A 20,327-nucleotide genomic window follows, 5' to 3' on the forward strand; every position below is an offset into this window, starting at 1 on the left:
AAACTGGTAATAAGATAACAACTGCGGGCAGGACGCCAAAATAATGTGACCGTGTAATTTCGAGTGATCACTCAGAAAACCAAAGAGGGAAAGCATAAAATATTGAAGTTCACAGAAGAAAAAAAACAAAAATTACTTAAAAGAAGAGATCACACTGCTATTCTCCAGGGTGTCGCACTTATCCTGCTCCTTGATTGTTTACGCAAAAATTTGGGGACGGGAAATCACCATGCTATTAAATCACTGTTCAATGTTTTGAACGACTCGTTTGCGTTGGTTTTCAGCTAGCTGCAGAAGTTGCTGTGCTTTAAAATTAAGAGCTTTGTTGCATGTTATAAACCATAGGCTCTGAGGTTCGGTGGTTCCGACAAGTAAATGATTGACCTGTGGCAATCTCGAGACCAGATAAAGCCTTACCGCAGCCTTTCAAACCTGGCAATTGCAACCTAGCCTTTCAGGCTGTCCAAGCAATCGTGAGGCTATTTTAGCCAGTTAGGTTAGTTTAGAAGTTCAGTTAGAGGAACTAGCGGGTATTAGACAGGATGTCATAGGGATCAGTGAGGTTAGAAGGACAGATGAAGCGTGGAATGTAAACTTGGGTCACTGACCACGTCAAAAAGGGGTTAGATGACGTTTCGGAACCGCTACGGGTTCCTTGTTCACAATGAATAACCGGCCGATTAAGATGCAGCTTATGTAGCTTTGACCAGTCGACATAATGATTTTCCGTAAGATAATGCAATCGACGCCGAGCACTATCAACAGGACCAAGGGAAATCTTCACCCGGCTTACGCAAAATCATTACGTCGACTGGTAAAAGCTACATAAGCTGCATCTTAATCGGCCGGTTATTCATTGTGAACAAGGAACCCATAGCGGTTCCGAAACGTCAACTAACCCCTTTTTGACGTGGTCAGTGACCCAAGTTTACATTCTACTATATGCCACTACCTCACCAGACGGGATTCCGTCAAACACTGGATTACACAGATGAGGCGTATAGAGTGCTAAGGAACAAGCACGTGCTATGCTGTCGTGGTTAGCCGACAGATGAGAACAAGCTGTGGGACTCCCCATCAATAAGCATACAACTAGCAACATAGAGGAATTCTTTATTATTAACGAGAGTGCTGGCAGTTAAGCTTAATAAGGGGTGCAAGCTGAAGGTGACACACGCCTACGCGCTTACATCGAGCCATGATGACCAGATTGTTGACAGCTTCTATGAAGACGTGGAATCGGCAATGAACAAAGCAAAATCCCAGCACACTGCACTAATGGGCGACTTCAGTGCGAAGGTAGGCCAGAATCAGGACAGAGACCAGGCGCTAGGCGACGGTAGCATAGGCTCCAGGAATAACAGGGGAAGTTATTAGCAGATTTCGCAGAGAGGCATGATTTGCGGATAATAAATACCTTCTTCCGCAAACGAGATAACAGGAAATGGACGTGCAAGATTACCAACGGTGAGACTAAAATGAAACAGACTTCAAACTAAGCGCTCACCCAGGCATCGTACAGGAAGTGGAGGTCCTCGGAAAGGTGCGTTGTAGCGACCAGAGTGTCGTAAGGCATCAAATTAACCATTACTTGGAGAGGGAACGGAAGAAGATAGTGAGGCGGAAGCCCATCAACTAAACTGTAAGAGGGTAAGTAGACGAATTCAGGATTTTGGTGCAGGACGCATATTACGCTTTAACAGAGAAAGAGGACCTTAACGTGCAAGCACTGAAAGATAGCCTCGCAGGTATCAGTACGCAGTGTGCACAATAAAGTAGGCGGTAAGAAGGCTAGACAGGATACCGGCAAGCTCTCTGAGTTGATGAGTGATCTGGTTAAAAGGCGCCAGAGCATGAAAGCCTCCCACCCCACAGAGAAAATAGAACTGGCAGAGCTATCAAAACGAATCGGTAAGAGCACGGTAACCGACATGAGGAAGTTCAATATGGAGAGAATCGAGCATGCTGTAAGGAACGGAGGTAGCCTAAAATCAGTGAGGAGAAAACTGGGCATAGGTAAAAACCAGATGTATGCGCTAAAAGACAAACAGGGCAATGTCATCAGCAATATGCATAAGATAGTTGAATTAGCCGAAGAGTTCTACAAAAATCTATACAGTAGTGAATCTAATCATCAAGTTACTGAGGGAGGCAGTCGAGCACAGCAATGGGACATCCTGCCAGTAACGAAGGAGGAAGTAAAGAAAGCCTTAGGAGCAATGCAAAGAGGGAAAGCAGCTGGTGAGGATCAGGTAACAGCAGGCTTGTTGAAGGACGGAGGAGAGATTGTGCTACAAAAACTAGCCACCCTGTATACGCAATGCCTTGTGACCTCGAGAGTACCAGAAGCTTGGAAGGACGCTATCATCACCTAAATGCATAAGGAAGGCAGAGTCAAGGACTTGAAAAATTAACGACCAATCAGCTTGCTCTCCATTGCCTATAAGGTATTTATTTAGATAATCGCTAATAGAGCCACGGAAATATTAGATTTCAATCAAATGATTAGGCAGGCTTTCGTAAAGGATACTCGACAATAGACCACATTCACACTATCAATCTGCGAATAAGAGAATGCACAGAATATAACCAATCCCTATGTATAGCCCTCATAGATCACGGGAAAGCATTTGACTCATGAAACCTTAGCGGTCATGCAGGCATTGCGGAATGGGGGTGTAGAAGAGCCTTATGTAAAAATACTGCAAGATATCTATAACGACTGCACAGCTAGCATAGTACTTCATAAAGTCAGCAATAAAATTCCAATAAGGAAGGCAGGAATACACAATCTCGCCAATGCTATTCCCGGCCGGTTTGCAGGAGGTGTTCCGAGGCCTGGATTGAGAACAGTTGGGAATAAGAGTTAATGAAGAGTACGTAACATATTTGTGATTGGCTGATGACATTGCCTTGCTAAGATACTCAGGAGATGAGCTGTAAAGCATGATGAATGAGTTAGGCACAGCAGAACAGTAGGCCTTAAAATTAACATGCAGAAGACCAAAGTAATGTTCATCAGTCTCGCAAGGGACAGAAGTTCACCATTGGTAGCGAGGTGCTGGAAGTGGTAAGGGAATACGTCCACTTAGGACAGCTAGTGACAGCTGATCTGGATCATGAGAGGGACCTAACTAGAAGATTGAGAGTGGGGTGGAGCGCATATAGAAGGCTCTCTCAGATCATGAATGGCAGCTTACCAATATCCCTGAAGAGAAAATTATACAACAGCTACATCTTACAGTTAGACACCTATGGGGCTGAAACGTGGAGGTTAACAAAGAGGGTTCAGCTTAAGTTAAGGAAAATGCAGCGAGCTATGGAAATAAAATGATAGATCTGACGTTAAGAGACAGGAAGGGGGCAAAGCGTGCTAATGACTTCCTAGTCGAAATTAAGAAGAAATGGCGGATGGTCATTAAGGGTAATGGACTGGATATCAAGAGAAGACACGCGCGTAGCGGGGGCAGCAGAAAGTTCTGTGGGCGGATGAAATAGAGGTTTGTCCTACAGCAGGCGTAGTCAGGGTGATTGTGATGATGATCCAGCGGTGGCAAGCAGCTTCTTCGTTTACTCTGAGAATGCGTACACTTGCATTGTGTGCATGCCGAGATGGAATATGCACAGAAAGACGTAAGGAACAGGCTCACTATACTCACATGGTACAAGTGTGTCGTCGGCGTAGCATTACAACTGTGAAAAAGTGGAACGCATACAGCAGCACGGTGAGTGAACCGCGAGTGCACAGCGTGACTGCATAGCGCGTGCGTAATATATCTAGAAGCATTTGTGCGAAAGGTCTCGGTATGCGTCTGGTTCATAGACGACAAGAAAAGTTTGGTCGCTTAGTTTGGCTTCACAGTTTTTATAACAACCGGAAACCAAGACGATCGGAAGCGTACAGAGGCACTAAGTAACAAGTTAGTTGCGTTAGTAAAGTAGCATTTTATCCGTGCATGATAGTACTCAACGAAAGAAAAAGAGAAACTCGTCAAAAGTACGAAAGGATTGGAGATATCTAAGAAAAGGTGGAATCCTTTCGGTACCGTTGCGCTGTGTATTTTAAGCTCTGTGTAGACGGAGGTCATGTGTGGAGTGACATATGGAATAGCCGAGGGAACGCAGTCCCTTGATGCCCGGAGCTTAGCCTTCAGCTCTGCCCACGACGCCAGAAGAAGCCCCACCGTGATGCCAATGTTCCATGTAAGAAAAGGTTATTAAGCACTTTCCCGCAAGAGACTCGTCGCGACCACCGAGTTTCGCCTGACAGGGAGAGGGTCGCGTGCGCATCGGAGGCTTGTCATCTGCTGTTTTCTTAAGGCCTAGAAACTCTTAATGAGCGCCTATTGAAAACTTCCTTGAGGCTGTTTGCTTTGATGAAGGGACGCCCCCATCGGAGGGACTGGGCGGGCCGGAGCCCCCCCAAATACTATTTTGCATGGGCTCAGGCCATATAACGAAGATAAAAGGAGAGCTCCCTCCCCTCTCCATTTCCCCCCTCCTCCGCCCGGTCACAAAGTGTTTGCCCTTCTGCAAGTATTGCTTGTGTTTCTCCTTTTATCCCTTGTTTCAAAGCTTACTGGCGAGCTATGATCCTCTACAACCTTCCCTCTTTACGATAATGAAGAAGCATCATATACACCACTCAAGCAGTGAAATGTCCCGGCACTCTGCTCTATTTCGAATGGTGACCAAGAGCGCTGCGTAGACTGAGTGGTCGACCGGCTAACCAGACCGGCTAAATAACTCTTCAGGGCACGTAACTCGCCGAAATGACTAAAATTTGTTTTTGGAGAGCGCCGAGGGTAACAGCGTTTTAGAAATGCTAAAAACTGATATAGATATTATTTATGGTGGGCTACACGCCTCGCGATAATGAAGGATCCTAATAGTTATAGTAAAAGGTAACTAATCAATATTTCTTAACCACCTTGCTACTTAACACGTATTAGCTGTATTCTTATGTATTACACAGGCGGCAATGCTATGTCGAAAAAAAGCTAATCTAACTTAAAAAGCCTATTTTTTAAAATTGTGTAAACTTTTAGGTGAAACACACAGTATACACAGTGTAAAGGAGTCAATCGCGTGGCGCGAAGCCACATGGAAAGCCAGCCTGTGTGATGAAAACGAAACGTGACTACAAGGTGCGCTCGCAGTGAGAAACTAGAGTGAGCCAAAGAAATGAGTGAAAGAAATTCAGGAACCAGGGTTTTTTACCATGGTTGAGTTCTCCATTCTTTTAACGGCGGCTTTCAAACCAGAACTTGCGCAATGAATGCATTTTTTACAGCCAACTGCTACTCACTGCCTGCATTTCGGCATTTTATGGCTCGTGTTTTCATCGCAGTAAAAGAAAATAGGACTATTATATGATGAAAGTAGCCAGCAATCTGGGCTTTTGCGTCTTCGAGGATCGGGACCTGAGCCGCGGAAGACGCCACCGACGGTGGCGGAAGACGCCACCGACAGTGAGTCCACGAGGTGTAAAGTTGGCCATTAGCCCTATTAGTCATCCGTTACTTTTACTCCTCCTTATGCGCTTTGTGCTAGCACTAGCACATGCAATCTGCTAGCGACTACCAGCTAATCGAGCTTGCTGTCCTTACTGGAGAAAGCTCGCTTACATGGAGCGATGATGCTTGTGCGTATCACATTAAGGGGCACTGCGCTTCTATCCCTTGAGATCAGGTCGAGGTCGGAGGCGGGCAGCAAGCATTGGCACTCACTCTTGACACTAGGCATCTCTTCATCGCTGTGAGCAGCAGGTTGACGGGCGGCCCGCTCTCCGGGTGACAGGTCCGCGGCTGGGTGGTGGTGGTGCTGGTGGTGCCCTTTGTGATGTTGATCCGATGGAACCTCTGCAAGGGAGGGTGTTTTTAATTTTAATGCGCTGGCACTAAAGCTCACATTCAGGGAAAAAGCTGTTTGTCGTTCCGGTGTGTGCCAACTGCTACGACAGGCAGATTATGATGACGCCACAAGATCACGTGATGTAGGTGGCAGGTGAACCAACTGCTTTTCCACTCAAAACGCCGCCGCCGACGACACCGTATTTTGTGCAGAACGGGAGCCGTGGCTGATGTGCATGCATAGAACGACTGGAAGAAGCCATCATGTATCTGCTGTGCTACATGCATGCCATGAAAACACACACGGCACACAGATATACACCTGATATACCACTTTAATCACATAGCAATATCATGAAAAACAAGGGACAAACACGATAAACAAGTCAAAAGCAAATAATCAGTGCAGACCCTCCGTCCACGTTCTGTGTGTTTCTTTCTGCGTCCGCGTTTGGTTGTTCCTGCTGTACCCACCCAGAAGCAGAACACACACTCTGCTAGCATTCGCATTGGGCCTGAGTGGCAAATCGGCCGTCACTTTTTTAAACCACTCCAGGGACACCATACTGACGCAGGAAAGCATTAGTGGCGACAGGCTACGGCAGGCGCGAAGCTGTTTGGTGATGAGGGAGAGATGAAAGCGATTCGGGATGTAGCCGGCACGTACGGGAAGCGAGAAACGGGCGCTGAAAACTGTGTGCTCTTGTCATTGCTATCCTCTGGAACGCACAACTACACAACCTTTGAAAAATCAAGCGATATGCAACAGGAAAGTGTGGTACGCCGTTTAAACCATCCCAGCCGAAAAACACTACAGAAAATATTGTCGTCACTACAGATATTCTGTGATGTTCTGGACCAGATTTTGTAGTAACAAAAGTTTTTGCAGTAACAACAGAATTTCATGTAGTTACTACAGAAAAGTACTATAGAGAAAACTACATTACTTGAGAAAAAACAGCGCTTGCAGACAAATGACCAGAACAAGAAGGACACACAACTGCGCTGTTGTTGTGTGTCCTTCTTGTTCTGGTCCTTTGTCTGCAAGCGCTGTTTTTTCTCAAGATGTACCCCAACCAACTCGCCCAGCAACACACCTTGCTTAAACTACAATACGGCAGAAAAGTACTACAGAAGAACAGAAAAGTCTCCCATTACGACGAAAGCACATAACATATTGTATTTTTGAGGTGGTTCTGTAATTTTTTTTTGTAGCGAAAGCTACATTGGCCACGAACTTGCGATTTCGCTGTGACGGTGCTCCGAGGAGGGACGGAGACCGACCTTGAGCCGTTGCCTAGCAACCGCCGCGGCTGGCGGACACCGCGCAATCTCCGCGCCTTCTGGCATGACGTCACACCGCGCAACTCGCCGCGGAGCCACCGCCGCCATTTGGTATGACGTCACACCGCTTGCCTCGTCGTTGCGCTCGCCTCCGCTCGCTTCGCTAGCTGTGTCGCATGCCTGGTAACTTGTCGGAGGATTAAAAACTGAGTCTTCCGATCCAGAGATCCTCGCATGGTGCAAGGCTGGTCGACAGCGTGAAAGTGAGGTGAGAAAAGCTAAGTGGGCGGCCGAGACGACCGAAGAACGAGAGGAACGTCTCGCCAAGAGACGCCGCCAAGCTGCTGAACGACAACGACGGCGTGTCGGTTCGGAGATGTGAGTAGACGAAACAGCTTTCGCTACGTATATCCTGGCCTAACCGAGCTAAGCCACTGCCATTTTTTTTAGACCGGGATGCACGTTCTCTCGCTGTCGTAAGGGTGGGTAATCAGGCCAAATGCGGATATGTGCGTTAACATGACGACAGTTGTCAGAGGCGGTGTCTTAGGGGTGATGCCGCCTAATTTCCGCCCCAGGTTCTCGCCTCGTTGCCACCGGCTACACTTTGGCAAGTAAGCCACCCGGTGGGCAGGTGAGCAGTGGCACAAGGCAGGTGCCATGGCAGGTATTGCCATCAGTGGGACTTCGGTTGCTTGTGTTGAGTTGCGACCCATGTTGCTCTTAACGAGCAGCCTCTCATAATTAAATGGGTTGCCGTTTGACACGATGGGCAGGCTGCCCACCACCCGCTGGGCAGGCGAGCAGCCTGCTACCAAACTGGCTTCAGACAAGACAAGACAAGGCAAGACAAGGCAAGACAATGCAAGACAGGACAAGACAAGACAAGACAAGACAAGACAGGACAGGACAGGACAGGACAGGACAGGACGGACGGACGGACGGACGGACGGACGGCCGGACGGTCGGACGGACAGAAAAAATACACAACGCCCAAATGCGGGGAATGGCAACGGAAAGTGCTGGCGCGCTAAAACGTCTGACCAAGTTAGAACCGTTCGGGTTTGGGTCATGGCCAGGACTTCAGGTAACATGACAGCTCGACACGCACTGGCCAAGGATCCGGTCAGTCATCAGGTTTGTAAAGTGCAAAGCTTTGCGCACCCGGTCACCATTTGATGACTCCAATGTGGCCAAAGTCTAGAGGATGCGATTTCGAAGAAGAGAAAAATTCTGCGTGGTCAGACATCCCACCGAGGCTGCGCGACCGGCACTTGTAGAATGTTCTGCTAGTCCGCTACAGCATTCCTTACAGCGCCTCACAGTGGCGTTGGCTTTTTTTAGAGATTGCATAGCACATCCAAAAAGCTTGATGCCCTCTCACCAAGTGCAGACTTACTGTGCGGCACTCCATGGTGGGCAACTTCTCCGTGCCGCTTGTGTCGTCGTGTCTTCGGCGACGAGGTGCCGGCTTCCTTCTTGTCTGCTGGTGTGGCCATCGGAAGGAAAATAAACAGGAACACAAACTGAAAAGGAACACTGCAAGGTCGTTGAAACATACACCGAGTATGCTTCGCACTGCCCCTGGTTTGATCTGTGTCACTTCGCTTTGCTGAGAGCGAATAATAAAAATAAAAGCTATTTGGGAACTTTCTACTATGAAGAAATTTAGACGACACAGATGACTCAACTTCTTAGGGAGCCAGAGTGGTTTTTTCGGCGCCTAAGTAGTTGAGTCAACTGTGTACGAAACATTTAAAAAAATCTAAAAAGGGTGTTGGTTGTACGAAAAACATAGGAAAAAGTTTGTCAATTGTATTGTAAATGTCATTTATCAGATTCCTCTTTCCTGTGGCAAGCAGTATGTAGGGCAACCGGCAGATGCCTGAATGATAGGCTTCGAGAGCATGGGCGTGATGTAGATGATATACGTGGATAAGGGTTGTCAGCCCACTGCCGTGGGTGTCACTGCACACCGCTTTTTGAACAATGCATGGTTTTAAAAGTGCACAATAACCGGTTGACACGAGAAATCATAGAAGCGGAATGGATATCACTTTTGAAAGATGATTGTGTTAGTACCCCCTCTGTTTCATTGCTGGCAAAAGTGCTCGCATATCTGGCTGATACGCTTTGCTAGCGCATGGTTTGACGGCGTGTTGGTCGTGATGTCGATATAAAACCACCTTTCCTGTCTGAAATAAACCGTTGTTAGAAGTTAGCGCCGTGTGTTGCTGTCTTTCTGTGTCCTTGTCTCTTTCGGCTACGTTTTTACCTTTCAACGTAATCAAAACGTTAACGAGGGAGGCAATACAGCACCGCACTGGGACATCCCGCCATTGAAGAAACAGGAAGTAAAGAAAGTCTTAGGAGCAATGCAAAGGGGAAAGTAGCTGGGGAGGTTCAGGTAACTGCAGATCTCTTGAAGGACCTCCGGAGGGGAGATTGCGCTAGAAAAGTAGCCACCGTGTATATGCAATGCCTTATGACCTCGAGCGTACCAGAAGCATGGAAGAACGCTAGCATTATCTTAAATCTGAAGAAAGGAGATGTCAAGGACTTGAAAAATTACAGGCCGATCAGCTTACTGTCCGTTTCCTACGAGGTATTCACTAAGGCATCCGCAAGTAGTATCAGGACAACCGTAGACCTCAATGAACCAAATTATCAGGCAGGTTTTCGTAAAGGGTACTCGACAACAGATCATATTCACACTGTCAATCAGGAGATAGAGAAATGCGCAGAATATAAACAATTCCTATGTATAGCGTTCAGTGAATACGAGAAAGCATTTGACTTAGTGGAAAGCTCAGCTGTCATGCAGGCACTGCGAATCAGGGTGGCGAAGAGCTTTATGAGAAAATATTAAAAGACATCCATAACGGCCGCCGCGGTGGCTCAGTGCTTATGGTGCTCGGCTGCTGACCCGAAAGACGAGGGTTCGGTCCCGGCCGCGGCGGTTGAATTTATTTGGAAGAGAAACTCTAGAGGCCCGTGTACTGTGCGATATCAGTGCACGTTAAAGAACCCCAGGTGGTCGAAATTTCCGGAGCCCTCCACTACGGCGTCTCTCATAGCCTTAGTCGCTTTGGGACGTTAAACCCCATAAACCAAACCAAACCAAACATCCATAACGACTGCACAGCTACCATAGGACTTCATAAAATAAGCAATTAAATTCCAATTAGGAAGGGTGTCAGGCGAGGAGACACGATCTCGCCAATGCTATTCATCGCCTGTTTACAGGACGTATTCCGGGGCCTGAAATGGGAACAGTTGGGGTTAAGAGTTATTGGAGAATACCTAAGTGATTTGCGATTCGCCGTTGACATTACCTTGCTAAGTCACTCAGAAAATGAGCTGCAAAATACGATCAATGAGTTAGACAGGCAGGCCAGAACGGTAGGTATTAAAATTAACATAGGAACAGCAGTTGACAATTGGTAGGGAAGCGCTGGAAGTATTAAGGAAATACGTCTGCTTAGGGCAGGTAGTGGCTGCTGATCCGGATCATGAGATGTAAGTAACTAGAAGGATAAGAATGGGGTGTAGCGCATTTGGCAGGTTCTCTCAGATCATGAATGGTAGTTTAACAATTTCTTTCAAGAGAAAAGTATAAAACTGCTGTATCTTACCGGTACTCACCTATGGGGCAGAAACGTGGAAGGTGACGGAAAGGGTCCAGCTTAATTTAAAGAGAACGCAGCGAGCTTTGGAAAATAAAATGATAGGTGTAACGTTAAGAGACCAGAAGCGGGCAGAGTGGGTGAGGGATCAAACGCTGGTTAATGACATCCTAGTCGAAATCAAGAGGAAGGAATGGGCCTGGGCTGGGCATGTAATGCGAAGGCAATATAACCGCTTCTCCTTAAGGGTGGATTCCAAGAGAAGGCAAGCGTAGAAGGGGGGGAGGGGGTATGGCAGAATGTTAGGTGGGCGGATGAGATTAAGAAGTTTACGCGTATACGATGACCGCAGCTGGCAATGGACAGGGTTAGTTGGAGAGGCCGTGGAGAGGGTATAGTCAGGCTGATGATAATGATGACGGTATGGTACGTGAGGCTTAAGACACCAATGCGGCGCATTGTCTAAGACGGACGTCGTACTCGAGTGTACCGGATTATTTCTGGCCTTGTTTACGTGAGGGCATATCGCGCAGTTTGTGTGCGTATTTGCATTTCACATCCTAACGACGTGCGGCTGCCGTGGTCGGGACCCGGGGCCATACTCTATTAGCTGTCCAATTTCCGTTGTCCATTTCTCGTCCTTTCTGTCCTCTGTACTTAGTCAGTCAGATATACCCGCGGCTCTCAAGCGTCTGTGGAAAGCGACCGGACCCCACCGTAGGTTGCATATCGAAGCCAAGAGGAGCCAGTGGTCAGGTCCGGTCGCCAACCAGACAATGGCGGGGTGGCTTGCCACAGACGCTTGAGAGCCGCGGGTACATCTGACTGACTAATGACAGAGGACAGAAAGGGCACGAAATGGACAACGGACAATGGACAGCTAATAGAACACGGCCCCACATCTCGTCACCCTGGGATCATTCGACGAACGCCAAGACCAATCAGCCACAGCGACAGATCAAAAACAGGCGTGGGGTAGTCTGTATGACAGAAGAGACAAAGAAGTTGTTTCTGTACATGCTCTGTCTGACCGGGTCTTGTCAGATTGCGGCATTATTTTATGAGTGACAGCGGTAACAAGCAGGATGATATGCTGCTTTGAGCAGGTTTCCTTGTTTCATTACTGCTGTTGCAAAAGCTTTGTTCAGAAAAATGTAAGTGAAACTATGTGCGGGAAGGAATCCCTGAGGCTTGCAATGATGCCTTACGTACAGACGTAATTAATAATTAATTAAAAAGACTAGCGCATGTGAATGGGATGAAGATTTTTTTTATTTTATTGGGGTTTAACGTTCCAAAGCGACTGAGGCTATGAGGGACGCCGTAGTGAAGGGCTCCGGACATTTAGCCCACCTGGGGTTCTTTAACGTGCACTGACATCGCACAACACACGGGCCTCTAGAATTTCGCCTTCAAGAAATTCAGCCGCCGCGGCCGGGATCGAACCCGCGTCTTTCGGATCAGCAGCCGAGCGCCGTAGCCACTGAGCCACCGCGGCGGGGTAATGGGATGAAGAGATAGGAAAATACAGGACGAGCGCTAAACGTCAACTCAAAGTTTACTTCGACGGAAGTAAATAAATACAGTTCTGTGATACATGCGCCCGCGGGATTGAAAGAAAGCAAAAAACAAAATTCACACTTCCACACGTTGCAAGCTGTCTCTCAAATACATCTTTTCTTTTTGTCACAGGGCAAGAGAAAGCGTGCTGACAGTTATCGTCTTCCTTGGTAATGTGGTAGGTCTCGCACACCTTCTGACGGAACCTTGTGCCGCCTCTACCGAGCACACACGTGGCATCAAATACTAGCAAGCACCAGCAATTAACGCTTACAATGCTTGGCCAAATATCCACCCCCCGCTGACGAATCAACCTTGCATGATGCTTTCGTTGCCGGTCGTTTAGGCAGCGTCCCGACTGCCCAAAATAGCACTTCCTGCAGAACAGTAGTATCCGGTATACCATACTAGTTCTGAAAGGTAAAAACTTGACCTTCCGCTGTGGCTCAGTGGTTAAGGCGCTCGTCTACCGAGCCGCAGTACCCAGGCTCGAGCCCGACCGCGGCGGCCGCGTTACGATGGAGGCGCAACGCAAAAGGTGCCCATGTGCTGTGCGATGTCAGTGCACGTTAATATCTCCAGGTGGTCGAAATTATTCCGGAGAGCCCCAATACGGCACCTTTTAAGCATAAAATGCTTTTAGCTCCCGTTGTCGGCAGTGTGGTGACGTCACGCCGATACCGAGAGCCAACATCCGGGCACTGAATTCCGCTCAGCCGGGCACTGAATTCCACACATCCGGGAGCTGAAACGAGAGCATCCGGGCACCGTACGAAATTTAACGAGACTCTCTAAGAGAGAGGGCCGCTTAGAGCAAGAGAGAAGCTCCAGGGCGACAAGGGCTTTGGGTGGAAAAACTGCTTCCGCGTCGTCCCAAAGGATGGCGCCGCCATCCCACACTCACGCATGTAAAAGACCGGCCGCTGGGCCTTCAGCTCATGACGTTTCCCCCTTTGGCAGGCAGATGTATACTTATTTATTTATTTATTTATTTATTTATTTATTAGAGATACTATCAGTCCGGTCAGGACCAAGATAGGAGTGATACAAGGTACAGATTACAAAGGTGGAACACGACAAACAAAACACCAGCACCATCCAGTCGGTGCCAAGTTTTAACATATAAAAAATGGAACTGACCTCTAAGCAACAAATAAAAATGCGCAAAATATTGCTGCAACGAAACAGAAAACAATGTGAAAACACGCTTGAGGAGTATTCGAACGCGCTGCATGTACATTCTTGTCAGGCCTGCGTCTCGTCGTGTCCGCGTACGCTTCTGCATCGTCCTGCATTTCAATGCCGCCACCGTCAGAGCTGCTTAAGCCGAGCAATGGAGCCTGATGAAAGGAGAGGTAGGAAGCGTCTTGCGGAAAGCGATCGCTTTGCGAGTGATACGCCACAGCAGAAGACTGCTTGCCCCTGCCAACAACGCCATGATTATGCGGCCGCTCCGGAAAGCGACAAGGCCGCCACGGTTCGCGGCTGCCTACCTATGCCCGCACTATTGCAGGCGATCGCTTCGACGCAACAAGAAGAGTGTGGTGTGGTGTGTTGAACACTAGACCCATTTCAAGATTTTGACTAGTACCATCTACAACCAATGTCTTATGCCTGTAAACATTTCATGCTTACTCTACTCTCGTTTAGGGGAAAGAGAGAGATTTTTTGTCTATTTCTTCTTTCACGCCCACGTTCCTTCCCTTACGGCACGGTTCAGGTGACCAACCAGAAATGTGAGATACTGTTTCATTTCCTTTCCTCGAAAACCAATTTACAAGGTAAGAACTTGCATTCGTGGTTAATTCGGCAGGCTGGCTTCTTTTCGTCATTTATTGCTTTGCTCATGCGCAACAGCTTTTTGGGGGCAGTGAACAGAACTTCTAAAACGCATTTCCCTAAAACTCTTTTTAGTCGAGGTCATTGCTGGTGCACGTACGGTATGGCTGTTTGGCTCGGCCTAGAAGAATCGATTGGTGGGCGAGTTGGTACATGACTAGATGCTACAAAGCGCAAAAAGGACAGGACGAACGAAGAAACCACACGGGATGAGTTGGCCGTTTGCTTATCGTGATACAAACACTACAGTGTGTCGTCAAAGGCCACATTTATGAGGCCAGATTGATCTGTCGATCTAAGAGAATAACTGATAATAACGCGAAAATAGGAGTGCGAAAAGACGAGAGAAAGAGCATACCGCTTCAACCACAGAGTATAACTTCGACAGTGATTGCATGCGTAAGCATTCTAAAGGCCGATACGCCGCTCAGGAAAATAAATACGGAAATGACAGATTAGATCACAAAAAAATAACATCATAGACACCACAAAGAAAATGCCGACCGCGCCAAAAGACAACTTCTCGCCAGTGAAGGCACTAGACAGAAGAGCCACGAACGTGTCCTAAGTGAAGAAAACGCCTACATTCAATGCTATTTGTTCTAATTTGATCGGTGTTAAGGCAACCACTTCGAAGGCATCAAACACAGGAGTACGTGCACTCAGTCCGACCTGAGCCCCAAGATAGATTCAACTAAAAGCACCCTCTTTATAGCTATACTTTCGAAGCCTGTCATTGCTGAACTAAAGAAGGGAATATGCACTTTTTTTTATAAGGTAGCGAAGCTTTCCGTACCCCTTTGAATGCATCAGAAGACTGCTATCATCAATAGGAGCAGACGACGAAGGCATGTGACCTTAGAGCCACCGCTCCACCGCCTGCGTGATTTTTTCGTGATCACGGCAGCCTGGTGACGTTAAGCAAACACTGCATTTTACTGAAATTAGTTAACGTCTAAACTTGCCCGCAAAGGAAAAGAAAGCTCGAAGCAGAAGAGGCGCAGTGGGACTGAGGTACACGGAAGGCGTGAAATGCAAATGCCGCTCTCATTCCATGGAGTACACTTTGGATGGTCGTCTGCAGTTTTTTTCTTCGTCTGTGTGTGATTCGAATAAGTGTATATGCGATTATTTTTGACGCAAATTGCTTGGAAAACTAGTGCAGTGTTGTATCACTTGCGGACATCTTTCTCTGCTCCTCATTTCGCTTTTTTTTTTTCTGCTAGGACCTGTGTTTCCAACGAATCTAGAATATATCAAGTTCCTTTTTTTAAGCGTAAGGTGACGTGCGCATGCAGTTTTTTTTTCTTTTTCACCAATGCTCGCAAACTGTCTGTTTCCATGCCACACTATGCAATACTTAGCGCCCGCTAATCACATACGCTTCGGCAAGGTTCAGTCAGAAGCTGTACTCTTTGTTTAATGTGTTTGCCTTCTAGCGCCAGCGAAGCTGCCCCAAAATGTGCATGCCTGAACCGGCCCACGACTCTCCTGATGTACTGACCTTTCCGCAGATATCGGCGCTTCAGTTCTGCAGTCTCCTGCCGGCTGTGCGGCGTGCTCTGCGGGGATATAGGGTGGTCGTGATGGTGCCTCCTGGAGTGTCCCTTTCTGGTGCCGTGCCCTGTAGAGTTGAGCACAAAGTAAACAAAACAGTGTAACATATTTGTTCGCATAAAGAGCTCAGAACACGGTTCACAGACACTGAAGTGGACGCTTGACCTCCGCCGTAAGGGTACGACGCGATAGCTTTGATAATTAGTGACCATATAATCAGAATTGGTCCTTCTCTGCTTTAAAGACTGCAGAGAACGTTTACTGCATTCAAATCGGAGCGAAAGCATGCATTTGTGCTACGCAGATGACGACGGTGAGCAGGCAGTGCCGTGGGACGGAGCAGATGAAAGTTGATGAAGACGACGCTCCCCAGTGCACGGCGCGAGAGTGCGGTGCAGTTTAACACGAGGCGTGTTGGCTGCGGCGACAGCCTTGTGGTCTTGCTGAGCAACCCTTAAAGGAGGGAGATCTGTTCGCGCAGCCACGGGTTCGACTTCAAGTCATAGATATTGATTCAATTTCTGTTTCTCTTTTTCATGGTTTGACCTCTAAGTCAGCTGAAGGTCAAAACTAGGCACACGGCGATCGAAGCACGAGGTCCCCGTAGTGAACCTTTTGCTTCAACGATAGATTCCCTGGGCGTCGTCATACCCCTCCCGGCTCAGTGTTGCAATCGATGCGCAAATACCCCGCGATGCCACAGGCGGGACTTGTGAGATCCAGGTTGCTATTCTCGAGCAATTTCTCGTGACCGGTAACTAACTAAACTGCCAGCTCCCACGGTGGGCAGTTTGCTCACAATCCGATGAGCAGGTGTGGTGAAGTGACCTAGGTTGCCCATCTAGGTTGCTTTTCTGGAGATTTTTTCGTGGTTTTGTCGCTCGCGGCCAACGACTCCGGCGACGACGCCGACTGCGATACGGGCTCCTTAACGCTATGGCGTTAACACACTCCGCACGCACCAACAAGACCAGCACACTACTCAACGCCAGCTGAAGTGCAGTGAACTACGTTTGCGACATTGCGTGGGCGCCACATGGCAGAAGCGTGCATACAGAAAATGGGGCAGAGCGGCGCTGTTTAGATTCACGCACACTGCATTCGCGATATTTATTCACGGAAACGAGAAGGGCGACTATGTGATTAGCCCGAAAGAGACGCAGTGTTTAATTTCTAGCACGCCTTCACATCAAGCTTGCCTCGCCTCGCTGCTGCTCCATTCACTCGCGAACGGCAGGAAATACACGCTCGAACTTGATTCCAGTGTGGAGAAAGAAATTGCTGACAGTGACGAAATTTATTTATTCTTTTCTTACTCAGCTGCCGGCGAGCGAACGTAGGCGACATCGATTTCAGAATGCTTTCTTCCTCCCCAAAAGTTTTTTGCGGCCCGAACTTCAGAGCCGCCGCGGTGGCTCGGTGGTTACGGCGTTCGGCTGCTGAGTCGGAGTTCCCCGGTTCGAATTCGGCCGCGGCAGCCGCACTTCGATGGAGGCGAAACGCAAAGGCTCCCACGTGGTGGGAGATGTCGGTGCACGTTAACGTTAAAAATTCCCAGGAGGTCGAAATTTTTCCTGAGTCCTCCCCTACGGCACCTCTTTCTTCTCTAACTCCCTCCTTTATCTCTCTCCTTACGGCGTGGCTGGGTGTCCGCAAGATGTGAGACAGTTACTGCGCCATTTCGTTTCCTCAAAAACCTTTTTTTCTCAAGAACTTCTAATGTAGGCAGTGTTATCCGACCGATTATTTTTATCTCAAATAATAATCTATTGCGAATAGCCGTGGTTTGAGCCTCCCTCCTGGTTCTCCCTTCGGATCCTGCAACTTTATCAGCATGCCAAACCAAATCGGACGCAACCCGTCTTATCAACGATACTTTCGACATGAAGTGTGAAAGAGGGTAACCAATGTAGAACAGGAAACAGGCAATGAGCAATGCAACGTTTTGCAGCATACAGGTCGGTTGCACGATGGGGTGACTACTTTTCGATGTTCCTACTCCGCTTCGTAACCATCGATCCACCCAGCGTGCTTGGCTTTGCGCTAACTTGGCGGCCTTCCAGAACTTAACAACCACTTCGCCGACATGTATCCTGAACATACCGGCTCTCCCTTTGCAGTTCCTTCTAGGAGCACAATCACTCCGAAACCCTTCCTTCGTCTTTTGCTTATTCGTCTATTGCTTAGGCAACTGGCCGCTTTTGACAATGTTTACTCAGTCAGTGTGCTCATCACTGGCACTAGATAAACATGCCTTAGCTCATCTGAAAAAGCACGCATTTACCCACTTTTTCACACGGATTGCACGGATGTTACGGTGTGGTCGCTTACAAAAAGGCAGGTTTGACGCGAAGTAAAATTCAGTTATAAGTTGGCACTGGTCCTATCGTGTATGTTTTTCTTTTGTCTCCGTTTTTCTCTCCGTTTTCTTTGTGAACCTGCTCTTTATGGTTTTTACGTAGAACGATGTTTGTGTGCGTGGACGCGTAAAAATACGGAGTGCATAAAAAGGTATTTGCGTTCAACTTGTCTGCATTTGCGATTTTTTTTAATAGAGCATTGCGTCAACAAAAGACTTGGTGCTCCTCACTTAGAAGCTATATGAAAAAAGGTAAAAACGACAAAAATTCCTCATACTGAACGCGCTTTAGCTTCTGAGACAATTGACAAAATACCGGATTATTTGGAAGATTTGTAGATTGTCGATAGTTGGTTAGGTCGGCGAAATTTCTCGGAGCTGCATTTTGTATTTCTTTAATTTTTGTAGTTCAAATTTCACTGTAGCCAAGAAGGAGTGCTTTTGTGGTGGTTTCCTTTAATGAACGAAGTCACGTTTTCTTGATTGCTGCGATCGTTGAAACACGAAACGTAAAGAAATAAAAAGTTCAACTTAGAGATATCTTGCACAATTGAAGACATATGCGCTATCTACAATTTCGCTGATAATGCTTGCGTGACGTCATTTTTTGTATTTATTTATTTACGTACCCTGAGGGCCAGAGGCATTACACAGGGGAATGGTTAAATTATACAATAAAGAAAAAGAAATGCAGTTAATCATTATAAAAAGGTTTCTCCTAATCATACAATGTTAGCTAAATAATATCTAATCAAGCAATAAACGAGATGTTATAAAAACATAGTTTTTCTAATCATTTATTGTTAGCTAAACAGTTTCTAAGCAGTTATTATTGGGCGTCTTCGATTTGCAGCGCTCGGGCAGCCCGCAGGCTGCCAGACAGTTCGACTCTTACAGGAAAGCGCATCATGGTCACATGGGCTGGCGGGCACCGGAACCAGCCAGCCAGCATATATATGCACTCTCTAGCTTTGTTTTCTGCTGCGTCTCATTGCCACGCACGCGTACGGCAGAAGTAGGCTGCTTGGTATCGAAAACAACGACCTGAAGTTATTGAGGGCTGTGTGCCGCAGACTGCAGAGCAAGCAGCTGATCAAGCTCGCACTCGTATACATCGGGGACGACAACGCGGGCGTGCGCCTTCGGTGCACAGTGTGCTGTGTAAGCTTCGAGAAATCCTCAAAAGCATGCGATGAGCAATCGCATGTGTTTCAGTTGGCACCACATAGGAGGGAAAAACTGCCCGACCGTTGCTCACCAAACGACACGCCGTACTCTCGGATTATCACGTGTTTGTTTACTACGCAGTAAGTATGACTGATATGACCGCAGACGATCTACCCTGCATGGTGATTGAATCTGCTGTGGTCGCTACGATTTCTACGCTCTTGAACTGCTTCCTGTGGGCTGCAATGAGAAAAGAATCGGGATACGTTCCGTTCAGCTGTAATCTATCGGCGTTCAACTGTAGTCTATCTCCGTCGTCTACTAGTTGCCCGAGCGCTTCTAGCACAAAATATTCCTCGTGAATCTGGCTGCCCACTAGCAGCCCGAAACCTCCCAGCCAGAGAAAAACGAAAGCGTTCTGGGCAGCCACCGGAAGTGCGCGGAGCAGCCAAAGAAAATCGAGCGGCGCGTTCTGGCAGCCCGCAGGCAGCCCGCGGCCAGCCAGAGGCGGATAATCGAAGAGGCACATTGATAGACGCAATTTCAACCCGAAGGTTGTTTCATTCGCGAGGTGCAAGTCGGATATATGACTGAGAAAAAGTTTTAGTGTTACAACGACCCAGACTAACTTTGTGAACGCGATCAATGCGGTGGGAGGGATAGAGCGCTTCAAGAATCAGTTGAGTGTGCAGTGTGGGATGGCGGAAAAGTTGAAGAAATAATGCTAAGCGAGAAACTTTACGGCGAGACGCTAAAGACGATAACTCAAGGCTACTTTTTATGGTTGATATCCTGGCTGTTTGGTTGTGGTTAGAAAGAATGAAGCGAGTGGAGTTATCTTGAACAAGTTCAAGAGCATGGCTCAGGGGTGCCGTGAGCAGGATCCTATACTGATGACGCGTATTCAAGTGTCGGGCGTATAAAAGTCTTGAAAAGGAGAAATTAAAGGAAAGATGGAGCACTCGAAAAATTACGGCAAAAGTAACCTAGCATACGGTTAGCATTACTGATAATATAATTAATGTAACCAGTCCAGGATAAATTATTTGTTACATATACTTCGAGGTACGTGTCGGCGTAAAC

At 47.5% G+C, this 20,327-nt stretch overlaps 1 protein-coding gene across 1 annotated transcript in view; it reads right to left on the reverse strand.

The window, feature by feature from the left end:
* Nucleotides 1-20,327, reverse strand: part of LOC149334578 (uncharacterized) — a 52,924-nt gene that overhangs the window by 31,691 nt on the left and 906 nt on the right. Inside the window, exons 2-5 of the mRNA XM_089557956.1 lie at nucleotides 15,666-15,785; nucleotides 8,521-8,619; nucleotides 5,730-5,861; nucleotides 3,660-3,693 (exon numbers count right to left, since the gene is read on the reverse strand). Coding sequence (XP_089414082.1) covers nucleotides 3,660-3,693; nucleotides 5,730-5,861; nucleotides 8,521-8,619; nucleotides 15,666-15,785 — 385 coding nt within the window. The remainder of the gene's footprint in view (nucleotides 1-3,659; nucleotides 3,694-5,729; nucleotides 5,862-8,520; nucleotides 8,620-15,665; nucleotides 15,786-20,327) is intronic.

The sequence above is a fragment of the Amblyomma mixtum genome, chromosome 8, assembly GCF_055824585.1.
Source record: "Amblyomma mixtum isolate Tamu chromosome 8, ASM5582458v1, whole genome shotgun sequence".
NCBI classification, from domain to species: domain Eukaryota; kingdom Metazoa; phylum Arthropoda; class Arachnida; order Ixodida; family Ixodidae; genus Amblyomma; species Amblyomma mixtum.